The sequence below is a fragment of the Dermacentor andersoni genome, chromosome 5, assembly GCF_023375885.2.
Source record: "Dermacentor andersoni chromosome 5, qqDerAnde1_hic_scaffold, whole genome shotgun sequence".
Classification (NCBI taxonomy): Eukaryota; Metazoa; Arthropoda; class Arachnida; order Ixodida; family Ixodidae; genus Dermacentor; species Dermacentor andersoni.
The window spans coordinates 205,113,749-205,134,802 of NC_092818.1; the positions used below are offsets into that span (position 1 = coordinate 205,113,749).

General features: G+C 48.2%; 1 protein-coding gene across 1 annotated transcript in view; it reads left to right on the forward strand.

Annotated features, from left to right (window-relative positions):
- LOC126532272 (neural cell adhesion molecule 2-like) overlaps positions 1-21,054 on the forward strand; it is a 258,774-nt gene that overhangs the window by 212,152 nt on the left and 25,568 nt on the right. Inside the window, exons 8-12 of the mRNA XM_050179930.3 lie at positions 1,326-1,454; positions 4,311-4,338; positions 6,131-6,213; positions 6,300-6,421; positions 10,881-11,015. Of these exons, the coding sequence (XP_050035887.2) occupies positions 1,326-1,454; positions 4,311-4,338; positions 6,131-6,213; positions 6,300-6,421; positions 10,881-11,015 (497 nt within the window). The remainder of the gene's footprint in view (positions 1-1,325; positions 1,455-4,310; positions 4,339-6,130; positions 6,214-6,299; positions 6,422-10,880; positions 11,016-21,054) is intronic.

The following is a 21,054-nucleotide window of genomic DNA, read 5'->3' on the forward strand; positions in this document are numbered from 1 at the left end:
GCATCGGTGAAAACACTTGTTGCTTACGTAAGTTGCCGAGTCGGAGGGCCTATGTGCCTTCGCCACCCGCGTAGAGATACCCGCGGCACTCCAGCCATCTGTTGGCAAGCCAAAGCGCGGAGGCGCCCGCAATATACGGCGCCTACAGAGACTTCAACAACGGAACCTAGGCTAGCATAGTTGCCCCTACGAGACCACGCAGCGCCGCCATCTTTTTTGTTCGCTTTACGGACGTTAGCCAGCCTAGATAACAAGGCCACGCATACGGCTCATCCATACAGGTCCGTCAGGTAAACAGCTTCGCTGTAAAACAACTCGTCGACGACAGCTGCACCTGGTGCCTCGATGCCCTCGATCCCCCCCCCCCCCCCTCACCCATCGCTTTCCGCAGCCGGCACGTCAGTGGTAGCCCCTTCGTGACTGTCACTGACATTTCCGCCACTGCTGTCCGGCGTGGTGGTTTCTGCTTCCTTACTTGCTCTCTCTTTGTTGCCAGCCCCGTTCGCCGTGCTCGCATCGAAGTGTTCCCCATTGCTTTGCGGAATGGCGCCCCGCAGCTTCATTTCTACGTTGGCTAGCGTCTTTTCTACCTCCTTCCCCTGCTTCTATTCTCTCTTGACTTCCTTGTCGAGCTTTCCGACCCGCTTAGCTAGCTTATCCTTCTGCTCCAGCCAGTCTAGCCGCTATCCTCCCTAGCACACACACCCTACAGATAAAAGCTACCCAGTTCGCTTGGCGAACTGACTCAAACCGCGTACGCGTAAGAGCGCTTTCACTCACAACAACGTACGCGTGGGTTCCACCTGGTACCAACCATCATTTTGTACTAACAAGGCGCAGTACAATGTAGCCCTATTTGTTGGAAAAACATTATTCGTTACCTACTATAGCTCAGCAAAAAGCCTTAGAAACTGAAAAGCACTAAAAATAATTTTTAAAGAATGCTGAGTTAACCTAACACTCCTAGAAACAAGCGAGCGAAATATCAAGTTTAATAAAACTTATCGTTTGGGCACGCTGCTCCTGCTGCGCTGAGAAGGCTCCTCCACTCGGCACGTCTGTTCCCTTCGGTGTCACTCGAGAGAGACGATGCTGGCGCATCCAAAATGCGCCACTCGAATTACAGGAAACGTGGCAACGAGGAACTATTTTTGAAGACGTCCTATGAAGCAATGATTTTTTTTCCCAAAGCTGTGCCATTTGAAGCTGGATCTGGTGTGGAGATTGGCTATTACTTTCTCTTTCACTGAAACGTCGTGAGACGTTTATTTGTCCATGTATTGCTACCGATGCTAAGCACATGTTATATCGCTTGTCTTGTGCAGAGGGTGTGTGGCAGCTCAACTTTAGCCCTCTCCTTGCGGCACTCATAGCGGTCATCGGGGGCCTTGCAGTCATCGCCATCGCCATAGTCATCGTCATGAAGTTCAGGGACCACCCTGACGGCAAGAAAGGTTAGTTCATATTCTTGGTTTGTAGCGCGAAGTGACACACACAGACTAGAAGTCCGCACGAGCGTATTCAAGTCTGCGTGTGTGCCACTTCGCGCTACAAACCAAGAATATGTTACCGTACCAACTCGCCCAACTTTCTATCCTTTTGGAAAGCTTAGTTCGCACTGAGCATTTCTTCTGACTTGACCTCAGCAATTATATGCTTACTTTGTCGCACGTGGAAGAAAAATAAGTTGCTTCGGAGGAGTCATTGTCTGCAACTACTAACTCGACGCGCTTGAATGTCTACCTTGGGATTGCTATAAGGCTTTCGTTGATTCTTAACCTACTTCATACATGGCATATCGTACGTGACAGGCATGGCTTTGCATATCTAATGTTTAAGAGTTGACAATGCCTCTTCTAAAGTACGTGTGAACGCAAAACACCTGCACTATAAAGCGATTTACACCTGCTGCATATTGGATGCAAATTGATCTATAGCTCACACCCATACACTTGTAAAGGTGGAAGGGCGTGAGTTATAGACAGAAAAAATTCTTATCGGTGTAAATTGGGTTACAATGTGTAGCGCAAGAATGTTCCGTTCTTATTCAATTCAAGCATCGCACTCTTCACAAACGCTCGCTTTATATGCTTATCTTGTTTGAAGTCGTCTGCATATCTATTTAGGCCCTAATATTGCAAACATCATATAATCTCGCATACGATGCGGGAGGTTTCACGACAAGCACGAGCGCACCCCGGCAGAAGAGACACTTGCAAAAAATACCGCCGCAGGTCAACACACCAGCCAAGAGCGTCTATATGCTCCTGTAGAATATTTCTTCTTTTGTTTTTCTGCCTCAATGTACAGTGTGTGATTTCTGTTAGCCTGCCAGTATATATGCGTAAACGGTGCCCTATGCTCAAAGCAAGCACGTCATGACCAATGACGGTCATGATTTCTCACTGGCGTGATCGTATGAAAGCCGGTACGAATGCCACTAGGGTGGTGCGTATCATGCTGGACAAATTGAACGCCTGTAAAAAAAAAAAACTCCAGAGTACTGCCCGCAGTGAGACATGTAATCGAAAATCCACCTCCCGCATGAAACCATTCAACAAATATTATTAGCACATGAGAGTTCTGAATAATGCGCACGAAACAAGCTCTGCGTGTTCCAAGGATGGCTTGTACTTCACTACAGAAAGCGAACTTAGTAAGAACGCCTTGCTAGGAGCTGACGCTCTTAGTGAGCAAGTGTTCGAACAGCGTGTGTCGCCTTGAGAGTTCTACAATAGCCTTCGAGGCATAATTTTATTGAAGCACAAAGTCAAGTATTTCCTACCACACGTCTACAATTTGCTAACTTGGTTATTTGCTCTGTTTACTCATGCAGACAATATGTGTACAATGTATGCATTGGTTTTATATGGGAGGACTTTGCCACAAAGGCAACTGAATGCCTGACAATGCACCAACCCCAGCTCCCCTAACGACCAAATTGCACAGCGCTCAGCACAGTAAGCCATCTTATTCGTCAGCAGAACCACAAAAAAAGGAAGATATGACAGGCAACATTACACACATATATGCCGCAAGATAGCACTAGCACTTCCAGAAAACGAAACGTCACGCTCACTTCTTTATTACAAATGATACATATATACTGAAGAAATCACAGAGCTAGAAAGACGGTGACTAATAGAACAACGTGTATGACGGATAGGCGCTAACTTCCAACTAAATTTTATTTAAAGAAGCGGGGTTTATATAGATGAAAAAAAAAAGAAACTAATAGTACCACCGTGACGTCAAGACCTCTCTATCGCATCAGAAATGCAATCTCTTTTTAGGCAAGTTCCACTGATGCGCAGCTAATGCACGTGTCCTCGGCACGAGCAATGTAAAACGCTTCTAATATCTCCCTTTCTAGTTTATCTCGTTTTTCTTCTTTTAGTCCGCGTCTTTGTAGCACTGTTTTGGTCTTCAAGTATGTTACACCAACTCGCCCACATCAAGCTCCTGCTGATACATATATACGTCACAAAACATGAATATGACTGAGGGTAAAACTATGCAGATAGGTACTCTCGTGCATTACTGGTCGGCAAATACATCGTTTCAATGGCCCGACTTTCTGACGCAGAAAACGTAGTGAAATATGAGACATGTTCATGTCATTGACCACATTTATTAGGCTATATTATCTTAGCATGTACATCTGAGATTTCCTTTTTTATTGTAATACGAGAGCGAATCGGAAAGTCCTTGCCCTTATTTTTTTTAAGCTAAATTACGGCTGTAAATGCGAATTTAACATATCCGTGCTCAGTGGTGGATCTTTCTTGGACCGGCCCGGCTTTATAACTGCCGGTAGCTCCGCGACACGGCTATGCTGTCAGTTGTTTAAGATGGCGGTAGTGCTTCACACGTCCATGGCGTACGAGCAACGAAGTGTTATTCGTTTTCTATGGACCAAGGGACGAACGCCCATCGAAATCTACAGGGAAATGCAGTCCACGTATGGGGAAAGGTGTCTCGCTTTGAGAAATGTGAGGTTGTGGTGTTGTGTGTTCGCAAAAGGCTGTGAAGACTTGCATTACAATGAGCGTTCGGGAAGGCCGCGTGCCTCGCTTGCTGACGACAGGGGCACCTCGAAACTAGTGCTGCGACGGGACAAACGTCGGAACCGGTGTGGGGACTATGTAGGAAAATCGTATAACGTACGTAGAAAACTACGTACGTGTAATTGTAATTGGCTGTATGTACCTTACTTTGGCTAATAAACAGTAGGGGCAAATACTTTCTGATTCACCCTCGTAATATTATTTGTCAACTCTTAGCTTCACATTTTCTTCCCTTCTTTTCAGCGCAAAAACGACTGAAGAAGGATGACAAGTAAGTTTATTGAATGTTACGTGATACGTTTACTGCTCGGCAAGGGACAATAGTGGTATTATCAGACGTAGGCGATTCGCGCTGCTTTGCATTAAATTAATGCGAGAGCAGGCTGTCACAGCGCACACCGCCATGTTCTCAAGAACAACCTTTTGGCGATGCTCACAGGGGCTGTTCTCGTTCGCTGCAGTAATTGTGTGGCCTCCGAAATGCACTCGCACACTCCGCCATTCTCAGAGTGTTCTCGGGGCGCAGAATGCCGCGCGGGCATTACGAAACATCACTATAGCACAGTGGCTTATTGGTCCTGCACCCAGCTGCATACTGCCGCGTGGAGAACCCCAGTAGAGGGCAAAGTATTGTTTTTTGGAGCCCGCTGGCGAGTGCGAAGCTGGGGTTGCGAAGGCGGCTTCACTAGAAACCTGGCGATGACGCCATCGTCATCGGCGTAACGGAAATGGCGGATACAGTAAAACCACTTTCGAGGTTCTCCAGGGACACCAAAGGGAAAATTAGTTTCACCTGCATTAGTTTGTTGCCCATTCTGCAATACCAGAAGCCATTGGTACCACTAGAAGAGGCTTAGGAATCCAGAATGGTGCCGACGCCGCCTTGAAGTTCCGGTTCGCCATGATGTCATACATTTTGACGACGTCTGCCAGGGCCTACTTAATTGTCTATAAATAAACTTGGACTAGATTGTGTTGTAAAGGTTATAAATATTGAACTTTGCAAGCTTCGCGAACTCTTACGGGGCCAACAAGGCCCAAATACGAAAAAGTACGTTGAAGTTCATGAAGTCATACGTAGTGGAAATTTTTAGAAATTGTACTTTGACCTTACTTTGTTCTCCTAATAATCAATATATAATCACAAAATTACTATGAATAGAGCCTTCAAAGAGCGACTTATCAGGCTAAACTGATCTTGTGTTTATCTTTAGTGTCCCTTTAGCTGCTGTCGCAGTAATACCACGTTGAAAATAACATGTCATGGTTGCGGAGCGTCGTCACTACTCTTAGCAACATTGGAACTTTTAAAGCGAAAGCTTTACTGGCCGCGAACTTGCGATTTCGCCGTGGCGGTGCTCCTAGGAGGCACATGACGTCACAACGCACGCCTCGCCGCGGATATTTCTCTCTCTCTCGCTCCCTAGTCACTACTGCGCATGCGCCACTAGTAGCATCGAGCTAGGGTGGCTACTAGCCACCGTAACCGAGCCAAAGGTGTTCCGCCGCTGCGCAGCGCCGCGTGTTTCCGCCGCCGCCGCCGTTTGGTATGACGTCACACAGCTTTCCTCGTCGTTGCGCTCGCCTCCGCTCGCTTCGCTAGCTGCGTCGCATGCCTGATAACATGTTGGAGGATCGAAAAGGAGAACTCGCGTGCGCCGCAACCACAGTTGAGGCTGCAGTATGGACGGCGATGATTCTGACAAGCAGGAGGAGGCCTCGAATCAACATCGGAACGAGATGAAGAGGAAACGAATCGCCCAGCAAACAGACAAACAACGCGCCGAACGACTGGCTAAACGCCGCAACATAGCTAGACAACCAGACTAACCTGGACTTGCAATTAAGATTAACCAAGGCTAACCATGCTATGCATTAGTTTTCGCTATGTATATCCCGACATAGCCGAGCTAAGCCACTGCCAATTTTTTCTGCTTTGCACGTGCGCATCGCACTTTCCACACGACTAATATACCTCCTGAATTTGGGCATACAGATATCGTTGTAGTCTACCCATGATGGCTGAAGTGCAGCTGCTAAGTGCAACTGATCTTTCTTCGTAGATGTCACATGCCACTTCAAAAAGACACTGACGACACCACGGACATTTTCCATGACGAAGAAAAATGCCCGGATATTATCCCAGGTATGTGACAACCTCGTCTGCAAAAAAATAATATTAATGCTAGCCATGATACAGTGCACCGAGACCTTTGTCCTAAAATATTGCAGATGTACGAATGGGAGACACAATCACAGGCCCCGTCTTAGAGAGCAGCTTCGGTGGCGCTACAAAGTCATGGGAGACGCAGCACTTTGGCTCCATCAGCCGAGTTGCCTACCACATGAACCCGGTAGGTCGAGGCAACCTATTGTCAACTGAGTTCTTTGTTCTGCTACGAGCGAGAAAGCTTCGATAAGCTATGGCTGGAAACGAAAGTTGCAGTTTCCCCCGAAACACGAAGCTTTGATAGAGGTACCAAAGTGTTAGACAACTTTACGCAACTGCAAGAAGTGAAATTTGTTGTTTTATCGCCCGTTTAAATTGCAGTAAATATTAGCTTACATATTTAAACAGATGCAGTGCCCTCCGCACCTGGTTTTATACTTATCGTTCCACGCAAACAACACCGAGAAAACAAAAAGAAATTACAGCAGCACAGGCGCTTTTAGCAACTGATTTATTTTGTGAATAACTATAGATCGGCCCTTTCGTTGTTTGCAATTATAAGGCCTTGGACGGCTCCCGCTTCTGGGTACTGACGTAGCGCGCTAAATTTAGCGGGCAAGAAAGGAAGTGGCGATTAGCAAGAGTGCGTTGAAGAACCAGCTCTCAAATTTTAGACACTTTTCTCCTTTACATAAGGGCAAATGTCTAAATCGTTTGCCTTTAGGTATCAATACGAAAAGAAAATTATAAGTTTTGGTCCTGAGACACGATGTACCTTTCTTGCATCTGAAAACATAAAAACGATCTTTCCGACCATTGAGACAACCTAAAAAAAATGTTCTTGTTTTTTTCTGTGTAGTTGACTGATGAGACACGTGACTTCCGAGATTACTCGCTCAGCAGGCTTTGCTCCGGCCCTCGCATTCGGAGCATTCCCCAGCAAATGAAGTTACAGTCAGGGTTTACTTCGTGAACGCGGGTTACGCGCAACCACATGGGCGCCGCGAGCACGCGCAACGAACACGGCGTCGAAGCACATACGGCAAGGGCACGAACGCGGACGCCTCATTGATCTCGACGGTCCGACGCCTCGTGTGCCACAGGGAAAGCGCAAGTGCTACACGTCCAAAGAAGAGGTGCCGCGAACATGCACAACGGGCACCGCGGCGTCGAAGAACAAACGTAAAGAGCGCGACGCGACGTTTCTCTTCTACGCCTCCAGGCGCCTTCCTCCTCCGCCGCAAACGTTATGTCACCGATTTCGTAGACGGATATCTAACACCTAACGCGTAAAACTGCAACACGGCAAGCACTGCCCCGAGGTGGCGCTGATAGTGGAAAGGTGGCAACAAGATGAGGCATGTGTATGCTGCAACTAAAATCCAGAGACCAGTCAGCACATCCTAATCGAATGCGAAGAGATTCACCCAGTGAGACCCATAGGTAACGTACACCTTCCAGAAGCACTTGGATTTAAAGGGGACCGAAGCATCAACTGGTCAACAGTCGACATAAGCAAAGGACGTTTAGAGTATTGGTGGAAAAAAAGCAGGGAAGAGACTGACTGGTGCAACCGCATCCCTTAGAGGCGTAGGTAGCGGTACCAGGTAGATTGAGAAGTTTTTAGGAAGTGGAAACAGATTAAGGAAATGTATACAAAAGTGCTAGAATAAAAAAGCATGTATAACATACCTGAGTAACTCAAGCAGGCTACGTGACTACCTGTGAGCGACCCGTTTCAAAGGGGATGGCAATAAATAATAATAATAATAATAATAATAATAATAATAATAATAATAATAATAATAATCAGGAAAGAGACTAGGAAGCTTACCAGCAGGTATGCGGCCGGTATAGTGAGAAAAAAAATGGCTGTGGCTTAGCTAAGGTTAAGCCCAGGATGCGAAGCATACTAGCCTTTATTTTAGTTGTTGAACCACTGTTTAGCCTGGTGAACTGCTGTTGTTTGGCTATATTTGGTTTGGCTAGTAGAAGAAACAACTCATGCGTTACTCTGCTTCGCCTTCAAGAGTGGAACGCGACAGCGTTCCCGTCGACCCGCCAAGGGGTGTAAGACAATGGGCTACGGCGCAGCGACTACGCGCCCCGCATTGGACGCGGTGAGCGTCGAGCAACGCAGCGTTCGGCGCGGCAACGAAATGTGCGCCTGAGCAAGCGACGCACGCCTGAGCCTTAGAAACAGCTCGTTTCTAAGGCAACACCGCATTCACTAGAGGCGCTTTTGTACCGCTTCGAAGCATCGTACTCGTGGCTCAGTGGTAGCGTCTCCGTCTCACACTCCGGAGACCCTGGTTCGATTCCCACCCAGCCCATCTTGCAAGAGTTGAGCCAAAGCCACCTAGAAAAAGCGCAGCTGCTTATATACCGCCGCGACGCCGCGAGCGACGGCGCGAGTTGGAGCCCCGTTTCTCCTCTGTCGTGACGTCACGGTGTCACGTGGTATTGAAGGCGACACCGCCGCGCCTGAGGAGCTGGGTTGAGCTCTAGTAATATGCTTCGCATAAAAATGGCAACAACGAAGGTTAAACGCAAGGTGAGAGCGGTTGATACTCCTGGGCGGCGGCAATGGAAAAGAAACCGGCTATGGTTAGCTACCTAAGAGGTAAAAACGAAATAAGGAAAGACAGAATTTATGGTGGCTTAAAAGGAAGTTTCTACAGCGAAGCTGTCAAGGGCTAGTTCCCCCAGGATCGCGTCGGTATGTAGACGCAAAACTGTCATCTTCAGCGTCGGCGTTTTGTTCCACATCTTCATTACCCCTCCCCACTCCCCGGCGCTACCGCGTGAACGCGCTCGTGCCACTGCACCCGCGTCCGTCGTCGCCATTAATTAGATAAACAATTAATTAGGTATTATCGGATAAAATCATTAACAGTTAATTAATTAAATAAACAAACACGATGACGTAACCAATAATTGAGAAATACTTTAATGAACCATCAGGATAAACGCCGTGGCCGTGCATTTCAGCTTCGCTGGTTAACCATCTGTACGCAGTGCTTCGACTGACAGATTTGTTTCATTTTCCGAAGCGACATCAAGATGCCTTAGGAACACGCAGTTATAAAGCGAGGTGCACCAAAGAAGAAGAAGCATGTGCTTGCTGCAGTAAAGCCAGGGAAACAATGGAACACGTTTCATTATAATGTTAAGATATTTACCCAGCTCTCGGATTAGGCTCCGGTGGCCTCCGGGAAACTCTTGGATTCAGGGATAGCAGGGAGAAAACAAACATGTCCTCAACAAAGATTAATAAAAGGCGATTGGAGGTTTAGTGGCAGAAAAGTAGGGAAACCGCAAGCAATAGTGGTGTTAAAAATAAACATCCCAATAATGGTTCGCTAGGTTTGATGCGAGGAAACTTTTCTCTGTTCAAAAAAGCCACAGTTTCGCCCGAAAGGCGAACCATCGATTACGATAGCAAATGCATAGACAGCTATACGAAGTAAGGATAGTTTTATCGGAGGTATAAACTCGCAAATATTCGCTTACTATATAAATTAGCAAGCATGGTGTCAGGGCACACAGGCGAAACTTAACAATCACACTCGATGACCGCGGACACCCGCTGTCAAAACGCTAGCGTGAGGAAGTGCGGCAGCAGAAGCGAACGAAGTGGCCTTCGTGTTGTGTATCGCTTGAACGCAAACTAAGCAGCGAGAACGCAGCAAGCACAAGTACGAACCGCCGTCGCACCTAGACTCAGCCGACGATGCAGATTGCTTTCAAGATAGGGCGCGCGCGGTCGCGCAATGCGCAGTTGCTGCCGGAGTACAATGCCGCCCCCCTCCCTCCCATCCGCCAATGTCCAGCGTGCGATTGAAGACGACGCGTTTCCTCCCCGCTTTCCTTCCTTGCACACGTGAGATTAAGCCGCGGTCGTCCGCACTCCTCTGAGCGCGGTCCCGCAATGCGCAGTTGCTGCCGGAGTACAATGCCGCCCCTCCCCCGGGGTCTTTCGCGCGACGGAAGACGGCGCGTTTCCTCCCCGCTTTGTTCCCTTGCGCGTGCGAGACTGAGCCGCGATCGCCCGCTCCCCTTGCTCGCTTTCACTCGCACCTACAGCATGCGGCGCGCGGTGACGATGTTATCGCCCTTGGGCTTTATCCGAAACACCACGGTGACGCCGGTGGCAACCATGCGCCTGAAGTGAGCATGTAATTGCTATCGCAATAAAATATAGATAACACATTAGGTAAAATAGGAAAATGAGCTAGGTAGTTGGCGCAACCCACCGCCCCGCTAAAAGGATACGCTCATAGCTACCACAAATCCATCCATCCGAAGTGTGGAAGTAGAATCCCGCGGTAATACACGTCTCATACAAAACTCATTTTACCTGCAGGAATACCCTGTGTCGCTACATTGATTCAGTCATCATCGGAATGTTTCTTTTTTTCCCACAATAAGTCTGTCGCTAGTGAGCGCTTGTGCAGTTGTCTGTCTTTCCTATGTCTTTTTGCACTCTTCCAGATTACAAAGTACATAAATAGAGTAATGATACACGCACGATCTGCTTTACCAGCTCTGTACGTAGGCGCACCATAGCGTGAAGGAATTGCTTCTACTCACAGTCCTTTTGCCGTCAGGCTATAGGTGATTGCTCATTGCCTTTCTTGCAGGAATGGGGCTCTCCTTGCGCCGTGCGGGAAAAGGACACCATCCTGTTGACACCGCTTCAAGAATACTCCGCTTACTCGGAAAGCAGCAAGGAGTTTGACAAGGCACTGTCTGAGCAGTCAATGGGCCAGCTAACCGTGAGTGGCGGACCAGCTGGATTATTCAATTAAATTCGCTTGATAAAGTGCTGGTTTCCGCCTGGCCGCACACGGCACGCTTGCGTGCAAGACCGGTGCCGATTCGGAGGTCTCTGGTCCTTCCTGTTTTGGTGAGAAAGGTCGTTGTGCTAGTAACCGTCTACGGCAACACTAACATTTGTTAGCGAAGCACGGACAGCATTATGACTGTGCAGCATGCCCCGTGCAGCTGCCAACACCATTTCTAATAAATAGATCTCATAGTCAATAAGCTGAGGCCGTAATCAGCAAATGAGGTTTATGCAGTTTACGCATAGGGTCCTTTGTGTGTCAACTTGCCTTGGTTTGCTTCGCATGAGGTATTTTAAAGCGAAGCTTTCTTTGCCTCTTCCTTCGACTTTTCCATTGCCGCTGCTGCTGTCCGGCACGCCAGTAACGCCGGCCACGTCAAGACGTAGTTGCCGCGTCGCATCTGCACAACGCCTCTGGACGCAAAACTAGGCATGACCCCTCACAAATACTAAGCAGGAGCTGCCGCGCTTGTCTCTGTGCTCACCCGCAACAGCAATGATAGTAAAGCGAGGAGGTGGAGAGAATAGTAGCGAGAGAATAGAGAGAGAGAGTGGAGGCAATTTTGTGAGCTACGACGCTACAACACAGAATGGCGCCGGAGCGTGCGGACGAGAGAAAGGCTCGCATAAAGCGTCGGGCGGAGCAGGCAAGGTAACATTTCACATCCCGTCACGACTGTCGTATGCCGTCAATATATTGCCACCACATAACGTCAATGAACGCAAACAGCAGCCAAAGCTTCGCTTACATCGATTCCCACAGTGCGTGGGATCTGCACATTTTTATACCTATGGCTTTGAAGGTTGATGCTCTCGGCTCGCGTTTCCCCCCTCTACTCATTTTTCTCATGGTAATATTAGCACGAGGTAAAGACGAGGAGAGATAGGACCAGAAGAATCGATATTTGGGCAAGTTGGTACTGGTTGAACATCCTGAAGAGGCAGTGCAAGACAACTAGGACAACAAGCAGGAAAGACACTGGACAGCGCCGAACTCGCAACTAACTTTATTAGGAAGCACACACATGGTTAAGTATTAAGTATACCTAATACTTAAGTACTCACCTACGGGGCAGAAACCTGGAGGCTTACGAAAAGGGTTCTACTTAAATTGAGGACGACGCAACGAGCTATGGAAAGAAGAATGATGGGTGTAACGTTAAGGGATAAGAAAAGAGCAGATTGGGTGAGGGAACAAACGCGAGTTAATGACATGTTAGTTGAAATAAAGAAAAAGAAATGGGCATGGCAGGACATGTAATGAGGAGGGAGGATAACCGATGGTCATTAAGGGTTACGGACTGGATTCCAAGGCAAGGGAAGCGTAGCAGGGGGCGGCAGAAAGTTAGGTGAGCGGATGAGATTAAGAAGTTTGCAGGGACGACGTGGCCACAATTAGTACATGACCGGGGTTGTTGGAGAAGTATGGGAGAGGCCTTTGCCCTGCAGTTGGCGTAACCAGGCTGATGATGATGATGAATACTTAAGTACTTAATACACCCATACTTAAGTGCTATACCACCTATACCTACGTCCTCGCCCATCGATGGCGTTGTCATCAGTGCACAGGCGAACAACAAAACCCTGTAATCTAGTGCTACACTATGAAACGGTTTAAAAATGCAAATTCACCGTGATGCAAAGTTACTGAAGCATGCTTACGCAACGCATTCCTTTTTTCCTGATATGGTAGGTCTCAGTAATCTCCCTCGTATTCTGGTTTCTATGTGCCGAAAGAATTGTGATATCTCTAAAGAGTGGAGAACACCCATGTTCAAAGCAATGCCGCGCGACATGTGAGTGCACATTACCTACTAGCGAGTGCCTATGCTCGACAATCTAATATTCAGGCAGCGACCGGTGTGACCGATATAGACTTGATCGCAGTAAAAAAGAAGCTGGAAAACAACTCCCATTCTACAAGACAAACGGAGACGCGTGCTTGGCAGCGCAGCCTGAATTATTAAAAGTGATAGCAACCTGTGCCAACTTCCTATCAATCTTACCATAAATTTTGCTCATATTGTTAGGCGCAGAAAAAATTCACCGACGAATACGAGACTTCCTAATGCGAAATTTGAGCGCAACTCCATACGTGTTTTCATTTCGCGATATACTGACTGGCGCAGACAACCTGTCTCGTGCGGCACGTTCCAAACGGAGCAATGTGTGGCTCGTCGACTAGATCTGCCTCGCTAATCGCGAGATCGCGAGAGGTAGCGCGTGGCTGACGCGCGGATGCGATTCACAGCAGCCGCCGCAGACAGACCTCCGCTCATTCAGCGCTTTTTTCCATACAGACGACGCGCGCTACTCTCGCGCCATATAGTATCCATTGTCGCCGCAAAGCCCGTGTTGCGCGGCACTACGCTTTTCATCTTACGCTTTCGTTCCACCGGCGACGAGAGCGGCCCTTTGTGAGCGGGGAAGCCGTGCCACCAGTGTCGGCGGCGACAACACCCAAAGGAGCGCCACATGGAGCCTTACTCGTAGGCTTTCGCTATCGTCCCTCGTAAGAGTAGAGGTGTGCGACCAGACGTCCGTGCGTCGCCACCGACTGTTCTCGCTGCGGCGCCGCCGCCGCCGCCGATGATTCTTGTCCGCGAGATCGGCGCGTCATTTAAATAGGAATAAAGTTTTCCAGCTTCGTTTGAGATTTTGTGATGTCTTCTTTTTAATTCTTTTGCCTGTCTCAAGCACAGAATCATGTCAAGCAGGGGAGCAATGAACAACACAATACAAACAAAAGTAACCCTGTTCTCCATGTGTCTGCGCATGTGTGTCTTGACAAGGCAGCGCAACGTGGGATTCCGAAACTTCTCCTTCAAAAGCGCAATATGTCGCAACGAGAAGAAACAGTGGCCTCGGAACGTCGGAATTAGGCTTGATGGTCGTGGGCACTGTAGACCCAGGTAGAATCGACAATATGTCTGATAGCGGCATCAACGCGGTAGATGTAATTTGTAGCAGGATAAAAATTTCTGGCGTCTATGTGTTTAAGATGCCGGTTGGAAGTTTTCGCATTTCTACGGCCGTTGCATTCGAAAGAGTTTTTATGCATTTCCACACGAAAAAAAAAAAATTTACGTCTCTACTGCATGGTTCTGCTTCTTTGTAGCATTCATATAAAAGATTGAATGCAACTGACACCAATAGCTGCACTGAACTATAAAACAGTTTCGACGTGCAGGTTAAAAAGAAGCTTAGAACGACAGAAAGCTGAGCTAGTTGGTAAGGATTCATTACGCAAAAAAGAAGTGAGGCGTACAGACAGGACACAAGAGTAGAGAAGTTGTGTTGTCCACTTCTCTACTCTTGTGTCCTGTCTGCACGCCTCACTTCTTTTTTGCATAATGTTAAAAAGAACTTTTGTTTTTCGAAAATAATTGTGCATCCGAGCAAGGCCTGCATTTCTACTAATCCACACTTCGTTCATTCAACCTTGTTATGACGAGTTGACGAATTGAGGAAATTTCGTTCCTACCGCATTATAACATATCTCAGTTGAAAAAAGAATGTTCACCTGGTGCAGAAAAAAAAAGTATTTTGATTTTTTTTCCTTCAGGAAAAAAGGACGTTATAAGAAAAGTTACATTAGTAAAGGATGATTAATATTAAGAACAAGTGATTTCACTTATTGTCCACTTGGGAATATGAGCTATGATGTCTGCTGATTGGTTGGCAGCTTAGGGGCTGAACCCAGCAAGAGTTGGTCATAGAAGAGGTCTGTTTTTGTTTTTACGTAAAGCATTTTGTACAAACACAATCTCATTTAAAACAAGTGGAGGTAAAGTTAACATATCTAGAGAGTGTCACGCGCGTCGGTGCTGGTTTAACAATTCTCGACGAATGCACAGACTCTTTGCTGAATGGAAACATATTTCATATAAACCGAGGCAGCGCAAAAAAGAAAACAATTGCGACTACGGCGCAACAGCAAGGCTCTGCACATTCGTGCAGGAAGGAATATATAAACACACTCGACATAGACGCTTTCAGATATGTGCCCAATTTTTTTTAATTAAATATGTCAGCTGAAGAGCAAAATATTTACCAAACGTTTTGTATTTCTCTCACTTTCAACACCTCTGTATTTGGTCCTTTCAGCATTCAGTATGAAAAGGCCAGAATTTCAACTAGTTTAGCAAAGAAGGATGTAGCGAAACGGCTTTATAAATTCGGGGTTCCGGTTTCCACGCCGCCGCCGGTCGAAACCGACACGGCGCACACCTCTATGCAGCAAGAGCAGTGATCCACGTTACACACATGGTAGAGAAGCTTCCATAGGAGCCCATACGTTCAAAACATGGCGGTTCATCGATGGTTCATGGGGCTTAGCGCCATCTGTATGTGGAGGGAACATTTCCGGCGAAATAAAAAATAATGTGGCGCCATATCCCTTAAAAACAAAAGTGACATCATTTTGTTTTCGAAGGCGCAAAATTTGTTTTGTTGGCCTGCCTTTAGAGCTATATATTCAAATGCCCCGCCATTCGACCTCATGGGCGTTTCGAACGTGTAGCGCGGAAAGCGATGCAGGAAAAGGCCAGCCGTGCGGTTGTCGAAATCTCACCCCTGCACAGAACATACTTTCTTTGGAGGCCCACGAAAGCTTTAGGTGTAGAGTGCTGATACTATCGTCGGATGCCTAGCCCGTCGGCCAGCGCAGTCGCACGAAGACAACTAAACATTTATCTGGCGGTCGTAATTCACTACTTTTGACTGGACAGGTTAAGGAGCGATGAAGCTACCCGCGTCACCAAATTCAGACAAACTTCGACAAGCAACAAAGCTAACGTGTGAGGGAAGCGTATTTCAACAGATGAACTTTACGAGCGCGTCTTTCTGCATATTTCAAGACGTGCATTGCATTGCGAGTGATCGCGGCGTCAACGCCCCCTGTAACGATGGGCGCTGAAAAGAAATGTATTCACTAATAATAATAAAATAAATAAACTTGTATTTTCTTAATTCGTCACAAACATATAAAATTGACCAGGAATTTTATTTTCGTTGAACGAAACTAAGTGTGTCTCTCTTGAATTAAAAAACGATTCTTTTCGTTCCCAACGTTTGTTCCCTCCAAACATAGTCGCGCTTCAATCGCTGCTCCCATAACCACCCTTCTGAGGTCGGTGACAATTTGTACTGAACCGCTTTTCGCCCGAAGCTTCGCGACCTATTTGGATCGACCTTGCTTGTACCGCAGACTGACCTGATGATGATGGCAGTGATCTAAAGAAGGAAATGACGCTTGTTCTGCGCCCCTGAGCGTCACGAGACGTTCATTTGAGGGATCGCCAGCCGTTTGTGCGCAGGCGCCAGTAAGAACGGGCGCGAGAGAGAAAATCTGGGGGCTTTTGCTCTTTGAATATATGACTGTGCTTAGGCACTACGGAGGAGGTTTCTTAGTGGTGTTGCGTACTCCAGGGTAGCGTATCGTACTGCTGCCGAGAAGTAGCGGCGCCTGCCTATCGCAACTCGACCGACGTTACTTATTGGGCAGCGTGGCGTTGTCGGCGGGCTGCAAGCATCCGGTAGACCATGGCGACCAAGCAAGGGTGAGACGATTTTTAGTGCGAAACTTGCACGGTTTATTCAAAGGTAGATGAAAGAAAATGAGAAGAGCATGAAGTTTTTGAAAGTACATTTCGGAGCCCCTTAAATAGGCTCTCTACAATCGTGGGCGGGACCTTGCTTCCGTCGATGTCACGTGACCGGCACGGAAAGAGGGCCCCTCCTCCTCTGGTTATACCGAGCCTGCTGAAAGGAAGAAGTCGTCCCGCCTCCCGGAATTGTAGACGCCTGTCCGCCTCTTCTGCGCTTTGTGGGTACGTGGAAGTTCTCTTCTTGGTCCCATTCGAGGAAAGGGCCTCTCTAAAATCGCGCGCGCGCGCGCGCGCACGCGCACACACACACACACACACACACACACACACACACACACACACACACACACACACACACACACACACACACACACACACACACACACACACACACACACACACACACACACACACACGCACGCACGCACGCACGCACGCACACTAAAGAGGCTGTACACTGCGGGGCTTCCGGCAGACAGGCACACTCAAAACGGTAATGCCGAATTAGAAAGTCACGCTTCATTTCGACGAGGCCTGCAGGTAAACGATCCGGTGAGAGAAAGTTCTTTCTGCACGTGGATCAGGACGCCCAGAATAGCAGGCGAAGTCACGCCTCATTTCGGCGAGACAGGATGAGATGGTCGGTTGAAATTCCTTTCAACACGTGTTGTCAGACGCCAACCCTAACAGCGGGTGTTGTAGGCGTTTGTCCCTTGGCGTGCCGGCATTGCGGAGTGGGGTCGAGGGTCGAGTTTGTTTACGCTCGGACGCTGGCTGCCGGCTCGGTAAAATGTGTGAAGCAACGGGCTAAGTCAATTGTGGCAGATCATCGCTTTCTCGTTCCGTACGGAGATGTACCTTGTAAATAACATCACAGATGTTTCTGTGGGAGCAATAGCAGCCGTAGTAGACCCTGGGCCGCATGTGTTGAATATGTAGAAGGCAGCGCTTTAGAAGTCGCGGGGCGCGGTAGTGCTTAGCTTAGCGTCACAAGTTGATGGCTAGACGTAATTACATTTATTCAATCGTTTTTTTACTAATTGTAACAACGTTTCATTATTTTGCATTATCGGCGGCACCTCCAGGAAACCAAAGCGGCAACGGATACACCAAAGCCAGAACCCGGACTGGTCCGTGGGTTGGAGCTCGCCGAGGCCTGCGAGTGCTAGGGGTGTGTGTATAAGATCGGCTGTCCGCTATCGCGGGCAGCCAATTTTTTTATGCGAGCACCCCCTGGCATGCTTCGGCCTCCGCGGCCCCAACCCACGGGCCGCCTTGCTCCCAGCTTTGATACCCCCGCTACACCTTGGGTGCCCTGGAGATGCTGCGCCGCCTGCTTTATTATAACCTCAGGTGCTCTCCTGAGCCCTCCATTTGCCGGTTACATGTGCCCTCCTGGAGCAGTGCTTGTGAAAAATCCAATATATTGTCGCGACGAAAAAAACGACCCACGACTTATACAACACCAGTCAGAACCTTGCCCCTTCAGGCACAGTGATCACTGATCACCAAAGGGGCGTCCGTGCCCAGTGCCTCACCACACGGGCAGCCAGCGGCGGATCGTAAACAAACTCGACCGCACTCCGCAATGCCGGCATGTCTAGGGGACATACGCATACAACACGCGCTAAGAAACCTCCTCGGTAGTGCCGAGGCAGTCAACGAGCAAAAGCTCCCAGATTTTCTCTCTCACGTCCGCTTTTACTCGCGCCTGCGCACGAACGGCTGGCGATCCCTCGAATGAAAGTTTCACCATAGAATAAACAACAACTTTATAGAAGGGAAACTGTACCTTCCACAGTGGTTCGAAAATAAGAATTAGGTGCACGTTAAAGAACCCCAGGTGGTCGAAATTCCCGGAGTCCTCCACTACGGCGTGCCTCATAATCAGAAAGTGGTTTTGGCACGTAAAACCCCATAATTCAATTCAATTCAAAATAAGAAGCGGCAGCGCATGGAACTTAGTGGGGGGCCCGAAAGATGGCGCTACTTAAACAGGAAGCGGAAATGCCCTTTTTCTTTTAGTACAATATTCAATATGGCCACTTTATGCCGGTGCCGTACGCTGGGTACGCGCCGTGCTCGCCTCGCTGGCTTTGCGAGGCGTCATGCCTCAGCTGCCGCGTTTTAATGGCCAGGAGACTAAAGAGCCTCTACTGACGCCCATACAAACAAGCCACAAGTGAGTGAAACGGACGTGCGACTTTATTGGCAGAATAAAAGCAGTGCACCTTCTCATACAAGATCAGAAATAAAATTTGCATGTCGAGATGCGCTGAAACCATTAACGCGAGCTTGTAAACTGCTCACTTTCGTCGCCGCACATGGCGGTCTGGTAACGAGCGACAATCAGTAGCGCAAGCAAATTGGGCAGTGCACCACCTGTTTGCATTAACAGTCGCCGTAACTTGCATTGCGAAGCAATCGGGTGACGCAAGGCATCTGCTGCCGCAACCAACACAGCAACATGGACTAAACGGCATTTTACCGTTCCCGCCTTTCCAACCAACACGTTTCTTTTTGTTCTTTCGGGGGCCGCTAATGTGTAACTCATAGTTGGTGCCCCACATTCTCAATGTGGGCATCACCATTTTGCAGCCACTTTTGCAGGCCTTTCCACCCATGTGGCTATCAACTTCGGACCATGTAATAACGTGTGCTGTCTCCGCTCACGCCACATCACGGCCGATGAGGGCCCACAAGCATAATTTGCCGGCGGCTGCAGCAAGAAATGTCGAATAGGGAGAGCACCAATTACGGTGCATGTAAATTGGGAGTCTTTGTCGCTGTGTGGACTGCAGGAGCAGATGGTTACCTCGGGAGACTGTTGCCCATGCAGCTAACCAGGTCGCCACATCGAAGAAACATAACACGGCGACCATTATCAAATTAGACTCTGCATTCAATCACCGCATAAGGTTCAGACAATGCACTGTACATTGGCTAAGATCCATATGACAACAGTGGGCATTCACGCACTACAAGTTGCATACAGCTTATTCAGCTATCCGACTTCAGGCACAGTGCTTGCCTACGTCGCACATGGTGGTCTAACGAGTGACAACCAGCAGCACAAGCAGATTGGACAGTGCCCCACCTGTTTGCACTGACAGTCACCGTAACTTGCACTGCGAATCAATCGGGTAACTCAGGCACCTGCTGCCATAGCCAACACAGCGACAGGAACTACCCGGCATCCTAGTGTTACCTCCTTTCCTACATGCACGTTTCTTTTTGTTCTTTCGGTGGCCACTAATGTGTTGCTCACACTTGGTGCCCCACCTGCTCTCAATATGGATGTGGTCTGTTTTGTGGGAATCGCCATTTCGCAGCCACTTTTACAGGCCTTTCCACCCATGTGGATATCAACTTCATACACATCAAGCCATGTAATCATGTATGATAGTCTCTGTTCACGCCAAATCATGGCCAAAGAAGGCCACAAGCACACTTTACCCACGGCTGCAGCAGGAAAGGACAAACAGGGAGCACCAATCACACTACATGTAAACAGGGAGTTTGTGTCACTGTGTGGACTGCAGGAGCAGGTGCTTACCTCGAGAGGCCGTTGGTCAATACAACTGAACAGGCTGCCACATGCCAGAAATGTAACACGGCAACCATGACCAAGTGGGACAACATTGAAACAAGATTATGCAATCAAATCACTTCAGCATACTCTAACATAACGCTCAATCTATACATTGGCACTATGCATTGGCTACAATCTACATGACAACAGTGAGCATACACGCACACGGGTTGCTTGCGGTACATTCAACCGTCTGACTGTAGGCATAGTGCTTGCCTTCGTCGCACACTGCAGTCCGGTAACAAGCAACAATCAGCAGCGCAAGCAGATTGGACAGTGTGTCCCACGTGTTTGCACCGACAGTCGGCGTTGAATATGAGCAGCTTGCATTGCGAAGCAATCGGGTGACGCAAGCATCTGCTGCCACAGCCAACAGCGACATGGAGTGCCCGGCATTTTAGCGTTACCGCCTTTCCAACCTGCACGTTTCTTTTTGTTCTTTTGCATGCCAATAATGTGTAACTCACACTTGGTCCCCGCATTCTCTATATATGGCCATGGTCGGTTTTGTGGACATCACTATTTTGCAGTCACTTTTGCAGGCCTTTCCACACATGTGGATATCAACTTCATACACTTAGAACCATGTAATTTTGTATGAGAGTCTCCGCTGACGCCAAATCATGGCCGAGGAAGGCCACAAGCGAAATTTGCACACGGCAGCAGCAGGAAAGGACGGAACGGGGAGCACCAACCACGGTGTGCGTGTAAATTCGCAGTCTATGTCACTGTGCAGACTGTAGGAGCAGGTGCTTGCCTCGAGAGAC